The sequence below is a fragment of the Harpia harpyja genome, chromosome 6 (assembly GCF_026419915.1).
Source record: "Harpia harpyja isolate bHarHar1 chromosome 6, bHarHar1 primary haplotype, whole genome shotgun sequence".
Lineage (NCBI taxonomy): Eukaryota > Metazoa > Chordata > Aves > Accipitriformes > Accipitridae > Harpia > Harpia harpyja.
In genome coordinates, this window is record NC_068945.1 from 46,662,319 (window position 1) to 46,675,240 (window position 12,922).

Consider the following 12,922-nt stretch of genomic DNA (forward strand, 5'->3'; position numbering starts at 1 on the left):
TTCCTACATATTTAACGGTGCACTAGCACCAGCTTTATCAGCTCTCCAGTCGCACTGTTTTTATGCCAAGCTGTTTTAGTCACCTACTAATCCACGTCAGCAGCAGCATGAAGTTCTCTTAACATAAAGCAGAAGTCTGAGAAAGAGATTCTATGCACTTTCAGCAGTCAGGTATAAAACTGCGTGTATGCTTTAAATCATAGCCTGGTGATAATTGTTCCGCTTTCCTAATGGAAACATTTATTTTGCCAGAAACATTTTCTAATTTATAATCCGTTTTTGCCTGCTTCAACATCTCCTTTGTGAACAAGAAGCCCTGTTCTTCCGTGTCGGGGGTGGTTGCAGACATAGCTCTGAAAAGCAGGAAAGCCTATATGCCCTGCAGGTGAATGGGGACAGAAAACTACACCCTGAGGAACAAAAACCCTGTTTACTAGCAGCATTGGTTATTGATGTTTCCATTTGTTCCTTTACAAGACCTAAGGGAGGTTGGATCATTCTCAATCAAATCACCTCCTATCACACTGTACTGCTGCCTGCTTCCAAAAAGGGCAGTTTTGCTCCTTCGCTTTACCTAATTGCACTACTCCTGGCATCTCTTTGACACCATAATGAGCCAGTTCAGAGAGTGAGAGCAGCAGAAAACTACACTCTCTCCATCAATATGGATAGTCTTCTGCCAGTTTATTTCTCATGAATGGACTCAATCGCAGGGTCAGATTAGCACTAGAGCTGGAACTGGGAATATACAGCTGGGGAAGCAAAAATGTCTTTTGGATACAGAAAATAATTAGGCCAGTTCAGCTCATATTTTTAAAATATTTGTGCCATTTTTTAAGGATTCAAGCCACCTAATGCTTTCTACAGAATTAGCTTACTTCCCTTTCCTTCCCCCCCCCCCACCTTTTTTTTTTTTGGTTACAGACTGAAGACAAGACTGGGATGATGTTCATTTCCTGCCACTTAAGTGTCAGGATTACTAAAAGGATTTTCAGAACCATTCACAAAAAAAGTTAAACAGGTTAAAAAAGAAAACCCTCAAGAACTGACACTGCATTTTACAGAGTATACTTGTTTTAGGGATTAAAAAAATATTTCCGCATTTCACTAGTACACTAGGATTGTACTTCCAATCTGAAATATATTTGGGACACTACAGTAAAATATAAATGCACACTTGGTAATGATAAAAACCTAACTGTATCCTGATGCAGGTAGTTGCTACAGAGTCCTCTTTTCATAAAACTGGATGCTGCATTGCTTCATACAAGAAAGGAAAACTGCTTTAGAAGTCATTACTCTGAAATCTGATCCTTATTAGAATGGTGGTGCTTATTACTATTTTTTTAAAAACAAAATACCACTTAACCTCCCCCAATCCTTCCATTTTCAGCACAGCCTTCTGCATATTAATGTGTTTATAAATGGGTCCACAGTTCAGAAACTAAGAAAAGAAAACCTCTTATATAATTTAAGTCTGGCAATGTAAGAGGAAGGGGCAGAACTGTCAATCAATGAAGTCAATAGCAACATGCAACAAAGTTCAACAGGGTCATAATTCTGTGTTGCTTAAAGATATGCAACAGATGCACAAAGAAACACAGCTGCAGCAAGTCACCAACTGAGCCAGAATATGGAGGTCCCTTATAAATATACCATGAGCTATTTCAAAGTAAGCCAAAATTCTTTTATTAGTAAGTTACCTGAAAGTATTTGTTGGTATGATCAAAGCCTTCTTGCAAATGCTTCAAATCCTCCTTCTGCAAATGTCTTGGTAGTGGAGTCTCAGATTTTCCTTTACCGATCTTCAGCAATTGAACAGGCATAGCTGCTTTATCTAAACAAAAATGATAAATATAGTCCTGAAGCTACTGATCTTGTTGAAATTAAGAGTTACTAGAAGTTGCAATTTACTCAGAAGGGCAGTACTCATCTATTTCATAATAAGAAAATTTAATTACGCAAGACTAAAAATTTTCAGAGGGATTGGCCTCATCTTTTAGTACCATGAATAGCAGGAAGAGAGAAAGTAACATTTCCTTGGCAATAGACAACCATCCAAATGAATGCAAATATTCCAAAACACTGCAAATGTCAACAAAATATTACTTTATATATGAATGCAAAGGGTAATGCAAACAATGTGAATATTATATGTACAGAAATGCACGTTAAAAACCAAGCAGAGACTTTGAATGACTCCTTTCCCAGCATAGGTCATGGATAAACAATCTCTATATTCAGCTGTTTTCCCTATAAGACAACTTGACTGCATCAAAGTAAAACATCTGCCATTTTGACTTATAATGAACAAAAAATGCTTATGTACAGATTAAAAAATTTGGATTGATATGTCAAGTAAGGAAAAAATAATAAAGAAAATAAGATGGGCATCTACAAATGCTAAACACTGAATGTACTGGAAAAAAGCTAAGAAATGTATGACTGCTGTCTACTGTTTGTTGTCACTGTGCTAAAAGTCAATGAAATAAATCCTTGGTGATATCTGTTATAACATTGAGAACTGAAGACAGGAAGAGTAGTCTATTATAGTGAAGTTACACATATGAGAAATATAAGTGATCTAGCCATAAGTAGTTATTGCTGTATTTTTTCATTACATGGTCATCTCGTTCTTCTTTGGGTATCTTTTTGTTTGCTGTACAATTTTTATTTAAAGTAGGTATCTATAGAAAAGTCACAGCATTATCAATCTTCTGTTTTCAGTAAGTTTTAATAAACTAAGCAAAAAACGCTTTCTATTTTCTAAAAACCCAGCTGGCAGTATTACAGCCACAGTCCTAATTGCACACAGGTTTAGCAATTTTATACAACAGTTAAGAACAACAACAAAAAAAGTATTTCCTATACTTTTGGGTGGACACAAGGACATAAAAACTTGGTATTCTACTAACTAAAAGCTTAAACTGTGATTTCATTTCAGTTCAGAAGTGCTTTTTCAGTGCTAGGCAGACCGAATTCTTACAAAATATTCACTTACAATTAAATGCAAATGGGAAGCCATTGCAAAATGGAAAGACAACTGACCATAAGTTATGATTATAAGTCAATGCATATAAGTACAGACACTCAGCAATATTATAGATATTCTTTAAAAAAAAAAAAAAATTCTTCAGAAAAATCAAAATTCCACCTTACTGTCACTCCAGTATCCAAAGATATCCGACTTCACTTATTACTCATGACTATTTCTCTAGTTGTGAATGACCATTGTTTCTTCTTCCCCATATTGCAGGAAACTCCCCAGTGAAGTTATTCTTGTCTAACAAATATTGTCAAGAATTCACATTCACTAATGAAAATTCTATAAAATAATATACTTTGGTTCAAGGATCTCTCAGCCAAAAGGACTATATGTAGGATGACTGGCTTTTGTTTTTCTCCTAGTTTCCAGTGTACATACCTCTCTCTTATCACTTGTCCCAGACTGCACCTTTTACTTTGTCATATAGAGTAGCAAGTGAAAAGTTGGCCATAATATACATAAATTTTAAATCTCCAATTCTTAGAAGACTAGTTAACCTTTCAGTAGCAATATGAGCTTTTTCTCTTAACATTTAAGAGTTAAAAAGCAGTAATAGCAAAAGAACTTCTGGGTTCTTAAGCTATTGTATCTAGGCAGTAAAGTGTGCATTTGAAAGCAAAATATATTCCAGCAAGCCTGATAAATATCATATCCCAAATAGGAAAAACACTAGTGCCTGACTTGAGGGTCTCATTTTAAATTGCAGCTTAGACTTTGAAAGCCAGTCCTCATCTACTCCAAAATACTACGCAGCCCCAAGAATTCAGGAGACTCAGGAGCAGGAGAGTAACAAGGCAACACTGCCATGCATGCATCTTACCTGCTTACAATGAATATTCCCTACTTTACAACGTAAGTCAACAAGCAACTTGTTTCTCTGTAACTTCCTCCCCAGTATGCATGAAATAAGGAGGCCTTACGACGTTCAGAAGACACAGAGGCTCCAGGAGGCACTGTTACTCAAAACACCATAGATTTTGAACAACAGACATAGCTTACCAAATACTGATGAATAAATTTAAGAGCTTGACTACTAAGAAGAGACGACTTAAAAAGTTTATTACCTGGGATAGGTGCAGAAAGAATTTATATATGGACAGGTAACTGGACAAGAATTAGCTACAGTTACAAATCATCAACCTTCACCTCAGCAATTACCTGTGTACCACGTTAACCTGTCCCAATTGCAGAGTAGAACACGTTAGCTTACACCTCGAACAAATGACAAGCTTACACCTCAAACAAACAACAAATTTAAGCCTAATTACTTAAGCCTTTGAGAGTATTTTGCCTCATTGAGAATTTTACTCTTATGAAACAAACTCAGAACACACAAACAAGATCAAGAACTACCTGGAATGGACAACAGGGCAGGGAGCTTCAACACATCATAAAACAGAAAAAATCTCACTCTTTTACTAGGGTAAAACTGAAGTATTATCAAATGTCAGTTACTTGATATGAAACAGTAGATACTAAATTCTTAGAAGGGTTCACAAATGTCTAACTGGAATCTCAATACCCTTCTCCTTCATGACATCCAATGGCCGAGGAGCTAGAAAGACATAACATCACCCACAAAATTCACCAGTAATGGTGTTGACCAAATTTGGTTTCAATGCTGGTACTTCTGTTTTTTTTTTGGCCAGGGGGGACTGGGGGACACAACACATTAATCAAGGGTGAAGCATCAACATGCATGACACATTCTTCAGTCCTGCCATAATCTCACCAGTGAGCTACAGAGCTCCTGTTCAGTGCTTTATACCTTCTGACTGCCTGTGCTATTGTGGTGGGTTGACCCTGGCCAGCCCATAGGCACCCACAGAGCTACTCACCCATCTAACCACAGCGGGACAGGGGAGAGAATGGGAATAGTAAAAACAAAAAAATTCAACGGTCAAGTTAAAGATGGTTTAGTAAGTGAAGGAAAGATGAGGGGGAATAAAATAGCCCCCTCGAAAACAGAAAAAAAAGCAATGCAAAGGCAATCACTCACCACCTCCCACAAGCAAACCCTGACAGTCTCTGACCAATGCCTCCTGTGGAAGACGAAATAAAAAAACCCCTGTTTTTATTGTTCAGCATGACTCTATATGGTATGGAATGTCCTTTTGGCCAATTCATGTCAGTTGTCCCAGCTGTGTCACCTCCAAACTTCTTGTCCAACCTCAGCTTACTCACTGGGGGAAAGAGAGGGAGAAAGAGAGAAAGCCTTGGTGCTGTGCAAGCACTGTTCAGCCACAGCTGAAATACTGGTCTGTCATCAACACTGGTTTAGTCACAAATCCAAAACACAGCACCATGTATGCTGCTATGAAGACAGTTAACTCCATCCCAGACAGACCCAGTCTATATCTTTAAAACATATCCAATAGGATACAATGACACCTCACATACATACTGGAGCAGTTTGCAAAGAACTGCAGCCTGTGGGAAGAACCAACATCAGAGAAGTTTGTGAAGGACTGACTACCATGGGTGGGACCCCACGCTGGAGCAGGGAAATAGCATGAGGACGAAGGAGTGGCAGAAGCAAAGTGTTATGAACTGACCACAACTCCCACTCTCCATCCCCCTGCACTGCTCAGGGGGAAGTGGTATAGAACTCAGGAGTAAAGATAAGCCCAGGAAGATGGGAGGGGTGGGGGAAAGGCGGTTTTAGATTTGTTCTTATTTCTCATTATCCTACTCTGATTTTGTCAGCAATAAATTAAATCCATTTCCCCAAGTTTGAGTCTCTTTTCCCTGTGATGGTAATTGGTGAGTGATCTCCCTCTCCTTATCTTGACCCATGAGCTTTTCGTTGTATTTTCTCCCCCTGTCCAGTTGAGGAGGGGGTGACAGAGCAGCTTTGGTGGGCACCTGGCATCCAGCCAGGGTCAACCTACCACAGCACAGAGCTGGGAGGTACAACACGAGACAGATTTCAATTTCTACTTGAGCTGAAGGAGAAGCAAAAGCCTGGTGCAGAGATGCAGATGCTGTTCCGTCTCTGTTGACTGCTTTAACTAGTGAAATATTAGGAGTTAGAATTTCTATAAAATATCACTAACTGATGCTAAAAATGATGCCTTTATCTGTATGTTTTCAAACATGAACCAGGAGAGCATTGTCATTAGCTTACTAGGATTTCAAGCCTCTAGTGAAAAGAGCAACTAGAAGTCTCACAAAGCTTTTCACAGTACCTACTTCACAGTATATTCCAGCAGGATGAGAAGCTGATCTATTCCACCTATAAACAGTCAACTTTCAAAGATAATCAGCAATATTGATCTTCATCCAGCAACACTATAATCAGCTAGGAAGATGTACAACATAACGGATTAACACTTTTTTTTTTTTTTTTAATTTCTGTCTGTTACAGTACTCCAGCAATTAAATAGACTTTTCTGGGATTTTTTTTTTCCCACAAAGATGTCTAACAGCAAGATGCATTTTGTTACAATTCAAGCACCATTGTTAAAACAAAACAAAGGAAGGAACTGGGGTTTAAAAACTCATCTTTCTCTGATAACTACCCACAAATTCTGCAGCTCCCTTGCTTTCATTTAAAAAGAGCCTCTGCCATTTATTTCAATGGGACAAATATTCCACATGTGCCTTCAAGGTTACAAAGGAAAATTTCTAAAAAAGAGCTATAAGTAGGCTGATGCAGTGGGATCTGCCCATATTACTTACTTACTGACTGTATAATCCTACAGTTTAGGACATTTATGTAAATAACATTCAGGTAGAAAACAAGATTTTTTTTTTTTTTTTTTTCAGATCTTAAAATTCTGTACATACAAAACTAAGGTCTTGCATTTTAACTGCTAACCACTGAAGCTCCCAGATTCTTGTTCTCTGCAATTAAAAAACAAAGACATGAGTATCCAGCTCTCAGAGCTATAAAAGTAAATTTTCAAAACCAAACTGATACAGCACTGGCTTCCCAAATGTACATGAAGATATCTTTAGTGCTGTCCTTGGTGTTCACAGCTCTCCTGAATAGCAGCTAAGCAAAAATAAGTCTGTCAAGTATCTTTGTTGTTCTCAAAAGGCTGACTTCATAACACTGAGAAGAGTCATTCCAACTTGAGTCTGCTGCTCAAGAAGTCTGTATGTGGCGTAAACAGAGCTATTCATAAGGATGGGTAGTTAAAAAATAAAGAGGCTGCAAGAAAGGTAGACAGCATCATGGGACACTCCTGGAACAGGAGGGACACACAACACACACACAGAGTAGAAGGAAGAAGGCAGTGAACTACAAATATCTTTTGCCTTCCAGTAGCTGAAAGTGACAAAAATATGGAGAGTGACCAAAAAGCTTAATAATTTTAACAAGAAAAAAATTATATGAAAGGACGTACACTGTATGAGAACCCATGTATGAGAACCCACAAGTAACACCCTGAAAGAGAAGGCAATATATATCACTTGCTTAAGCAAGTGAAATATAACACTGAGGATGACTATAGGCTGAATTTTTATGTGCTGCTCTGCCCTATCCTTGATTTTCTACCTATGAATTTTCTAGGCCTTAAATTTCTGACAGTGGAACAATCTACTACAATACACTAGTTTTATCTTTATTGCCTACAGAATATTAACATGTATTCCAAAAGCATAAAAACCATCTTAAACCACAGTACACCAGAAAACAATTGCCTAGTAGAAATGGTTTTGAGCAAGGGTTAACATTCAACAGAAATAAGCAGTCATTGTAGATTTTTTTTTTGTTCTGGAATGAGGACTATATTCCATCAAAATATTGCAGTCACAGAATGCCTCTATCTCTAGGTCCAGAAGCAAGACAAAAATTCCTACAATATATCTGAAGGACTTTACCTCATCCTTCTCACTTGCAGCTTGAGAGTTTAAACATACACAGACCTGAATTGGGCAGCTAGGTATGGTCTGTGGTGCATGCACAAGAAACAAGAAAAGCTTTCAGGCTCACAGTCTTTTCATCAGCTCACACAGCAAAATAATTAGCATTTCCTTTTAGGTGCAGCACACCTCAGATACAAGCTCTGAGAGCCTGGTAACTTCAGTGTTCAAGACAAAGTATACACCCAAAGCCTTATGCACTTACAGAATCAGACAGTGGCTCTACAAGAGGTTTAAAGACTGTAATTTTTGAGCTTTGCACTGAAAAATAGTGTAGTAGGAAGAACCTGACCATTAAAGTCTTTTTGTGACAGCCTTGCATCTTTTTTCTCTAGGTTTTTTAAACTTTCGTTATAATTAAAAAAAAAAAAATCTTAAATTATGTTTGGAAAAACACCAGAATTTAAACTCTCCGATTAGTTATATCACCCTTCAGTGCACACTGAAAATCATTAAGAAACCAGAGGCTGTAGTTCCAAGTGAAGTTAACACCACACAGCCACAAACAATACAGAACCGTTGACACGAACACCAGCGCAACACGACTGAAAGACAGGAACAAAAGAAAAATAAGCCACATAGGAAAGGCAAATTTGTTATTATCATCAAGACAATTCATCACTGTTCCTCCCCTTCCTCCATGCTTCTCTAAGCAACATTAAATAGCCAAATTTTGTATGGCAATTAACATAGTAAAGCAGTACAAAGTTTCTAAAAGATTTCAGTACAAAAAGCTGCAGGTAGCAAGCTCAGTATGCAAAAATGTTCTCACAGGCTGTCAAAGTTAAACTAAAGATACCAACATGACTTATAATAGTCTAAAGCCCCAGGGAATGTTCTAGCTGTGGAAAACATCTTATTAGCCATGACTGACGGACCAAGTCAACCTCCTGTTGGAACCAGAAATCACTCCATGTACATTCTGAATATACAAGTTGCTGAATTCTTTTGAGCAAGAACCTCTAGGATTCAGTGAAGATCAACTGAACTTTCACAGATTATAACAAATCAGAAGAAAACTCATTTCACTAGTAAGGGAATGATGTCCCATAGACCTCATATATCTGAGGCCACATGAGGAAAAGCAATATAAGGAAAATAGGGTAATGACAGTCAGAGTTAATATCTTGGGTTTTTTCCTTCCAGATCCAGAGAAACAAGCATTTTCTGGAAAAGGACAAAAAGATCAGAAAGCAAGACTTTTCCCCATTGTCTTTATTTGATGGATAAGTCCACCATATTTTTCCTCCATCATGTCTAGTTCTCTAAAACATTACAATTCTGCTATTTCCTTCCAAAGAAATTCATCGAGACATATGTAAAAGACAAAAATAAAAAAAAAAAAACAAAACAAACTGAGCCCCTAATAGCACCCTAAATTACAAGTAAGATGCAAGACAAGCTTTACCACTTTTAGTTCATACTGCCAAAAATTCAAAATATGAATGAACTACTCTAGTTCTCACTACAACAAATGGACTATTCTTCTGTAGCCTTCTCTAGAACACAACTTTTCTTCAAGAACTAATGAGAGATTAGATTTGGAGCAGAAAAGCAAAGAAAACACAAGAAGTGAGGGCTAAATTGGAAAGATTACTCCTTTCTCTACAACCCAGAAATACTTCAGCGACCCAGAAATACTTCAGCCCAGAAGTGAGGGCTAAATTGGAAAGATTACTCCTTTCTCTACAACCCAGAAATACTTCAGTGACACATGAAAATGACATAAAGGGGATTAATGTCAGTTTGGGAAAAGGAAGCTGTAGCAGTCAGAGGCATGAGGAGATTCCTTATCTATCAAAGCAGATGCTACTTGAAGAGACATGTAAACTCATTCTCCAGATCAGAGAATAAAACACATGATTGTGTAGACCTCTGGAGGAAACCTCACCAAAGTTTCATGAAGAATGAAGGAACAGCCAAAAGCATCAGCACCTTATTGATTTAGTCAGTCAAAATGGTAGATAACTGAAGCCCCTGTAAACACAAATACTAGGCAGTGCAATATTTGGGCTAACTGTGCAAGTTAAAACAATCATGAAATAGGTAATGCCTCACTTTAAATGCACACACATATGTAGACACAGCCATATGCTCTTTGTATAGTTTATGCAAAATTTTCTCATAAGAATGAACATTCACACCATTGAACAAAGCAGACAGTACAGAACTACTGCAAATTCAACCTGCAATCATTCACAAGAGAAATCTTTTGTCATACAGCAGTCTTAATGAAATCAAGAGGGCCATTCATAAAGAACAAGGCCTGTAGTCTACAATTTTTGTAACAGTCTAATCTTGTAACTTGCGACTTTCTTGAGAATTCTCAGGAGAAGAAAACACCATGTCAGCTAACTAAAACAGAAGGAGAAACCGACTCAGCAGTGTGACACATCTCATTCCCTTAGCTGCAAGGCTTCAGCTTGCTGTTGCTGCAGATCTTCACGCACTTATCTTCTAGAAATAAGTCCTAGGCTATTCGTACTCTTAATACCACAGCTGGTACTTATTTTCACTAGAACACAACTACAAGTCTCAAAAAACCCCAACCAAACCCAAAATCTCCTTTACTAATTTCAGGTTAAAATTTACTAATCTGAAATTGTGCAAAGGAGGCCACAATCAAGCGTTACCTGAGGAAAATGGATTCTTACACTGCCATTATCTCAACCATATTTCAGCCCTAGAAAGCAGTCACCCACGGCAAAACAGACCTCAGGAAGAAAGGGCTACAAAGCAGATCCTTTCAGGACGTGAACTGCAATCACTTCAGAGAGCCAATGCAGCAATTACAAGAAGCTGAGACCTTTAAAATTAAGAGCTTAGATGTGTTAGCACAGGCGTATTAACAACAAAAATTTCTTTTCAGTACACTCAGTGCCTACAAAGGAAAGGGAAGGGAAGGTCATTTCTAATGCGTAAAGCACTGTGTTTGTCAAAGCGGGGACTCAATTCCCGTAGCAGAGACCATGTGCAGGGTAGCTCAGGGAGGGAAGGACGGTGCAAGGCAGGACTGCAGGTCTCACAGTGGAAAGCACAGCCTAGCAAAGCGCCGGGGCGACCCAAGGCAATGGCACGGGCTCAGCTCGCGGGAGCAGCGGCGACGGCCCCGAGACCAAGTCGAGGCGGCGGGGTCTCCGGGCTACGAGAGACCCCCTCTTCCACAGCCGGACCGCCCGCCCGCTTCCCTCAGCCCTACGGAAGGGGCAGAGCATCCCGCCACGCCTCGCTCCTGGAGAGCGGCCCACAGGCCCGCCGGTACCTGTCTCCGAGCGCGGGGCGTGGAGCGACCGCCGCTGCCGCCGCTGCCGCCGCCGCCAAACTCACTTCCGCCCTTACTGCACGCCCGCCGCCCACCGAGCATGCCCGGGCGGCCCGCGCATGCGTACCGGCGGCACCAGCCACCGCTCCCGCCCCCTCGGCCGGCCATTGGCCCTGCCAGAGGGCGGAGCGAGCATGCGTTCTGCGGGGGTGTGAGGAGCTGCCCTCGCCGGCTGCGCGGGCAGAGGCCGGGCAGGGAGTGGAGCGGGGCGGGAGGGGACGGCGGGGGAAGGAACGCGTCCCGTCGGCCGGGGCCCGCCGGCCTGGCCCAGTGCCCCGCGGTAGGGCGGCGAGGCCCGCCAGCCGCCATGCCGGTGCAGGCCCGCTTGCAGGAGCTGTGCCGGCCCTGAGGGCGGCTTCCTCCCCGCCTTCCCCCACCTCCGCTCGGGCCGCCGGCGAGCTGGGGGGGAAGGTGCGGGGCAGCGCCGTCTCCCAGCCCTCTCGGAAGGGAGTGCCGGGTGTCGGCAGGGCCCGGTCCGGTGCTGGGCAGCCGGCAAAACGGGGATGCCGTGACCCGGTTCGGGCGCACTTAAAAGCTATCACCAGTAGAAGGTTAAAAAATACGGGGCGGGGGGCGGAACCTGCTGCCTGCCGGTGTTTGTTTGCTGTTTCCATGGCAGGAGGCATCAGGCCAGGCTTTGAAAACCAGTATTCATCGCTGTCAGAGAGACAGGGTCCCTCAGGCTTGCTGATTCTTGGATGCTGCAAGTTGACGCTATGCCAAGATGCTGCTTGCAGTGCTTGCCAACTCAGAATTGCAGCATACATGGCTCAACATCGCGACAGCAAGGCTTCTTCCTTTTGAGATTTCAGCTTTCTCTCTCCAGTACCTCATAGATAAGTCTTCTGCCAGCCTATGCTCGCTCTCTCCCCTTTCTCATCTCTGCAGTCCTGGATATCTGGGACAGCTTTCCTTTTCTTGTTTCTCATCACTTAGTGACTTTTTAAAAAGTCCCACTGGAAATAAATTTCTCCTTCCTCTACCTTTAAATCTTTTCCTTCACAACCCTCCCCCTGTTTTGGAACTATTTAGTTAAGTCTCTGAAGTGTTTTAGTTACACTTTGAATTCAATTCAAAAATTGGAACTTAAATCCATCCATGTTCAGGAAGCCTCTGGAGGGGAATTCACTGACATTTATGTTTTCTACTCATTTTCATTGTAGACAACCTTTTCTGGAACAGGTTTCTTTGATCATCACTGTTCTCAACAAATTTTAATCCTATACCTTCCATTGGGTATTAATGTAGCATGCTTGGTTATAAGCAAAAATATTATTAAGACCTTGTTATACAGGCATGACAAAAATAGCCCACAGTCAGAACTAAGATGGAGCTGGCAATTTAAGCACACCTGGTTACCTGGAGGACTGATGATGTGGCCATCTGAAGAGCCAACTACAGCAGAGCAGATAGGCTGAGGAGATTGGTGTCACTTGCCCATGTCCTTTGTTTCCATCAAAAGGTTTGAAGAAATCAACCTTATTTTAGACTATTAAGTTCTGTCAAGCAAGCATTTCTGGTCGAATATTGTCTGTCCTCTCTTACAACCTCTATTTTTAAATCTACATTTTGAAAACAACAGTTTTGATCACAATTAAAAATTTATCATCAGCAAAAACAGTTGGTAAAGCGGTGAAAGATACAATCAGGAATGAAACATTTTTAGAGCCCCTTATTGACTA

At 40.7% G+C, this 12,922-nt stretch overlaps 1 protein-coding gene across 3 annotated transcripts in view; it reads right to left on the bottom strand.

Annotated features, from left to right (window-relative positions):
- POT1 (protection of telomeres 1) overlaps window positions 1–11,223 on the bottom strand; it is an 83,118-nt gene extending 71,895 nt beyond the window's left edge. Inside the window, exons 1-2 of one of the 3 annotated variants that reach the window (XM_052789276.1) lie at window positions 11,181–11,223; window positions 1,704–1,837 (exon numbers count right to left, since the gene is read on the bottom strand). In XM_052789276.1, coding sequence (XP_052645236.1) covers window positions 1,704–1,826 — 123 coding nt within the window. In that variant the 5' untranslated portion in view covers window positions 1,827–1,837; window positions 11,181–11,223. Of the gene's footprint in view, window positions 1–1,703; window positions 1,838–10,551; window positions 10,800–11,180 lie in introns of those variants that run through there. The other 2 variants (XM_052789278.1, XM_052789277.1) reach the window with 2 other exon arrangements.
- Window positions 11,224–12,922: the final 1,699 nt, after the last annotated feature.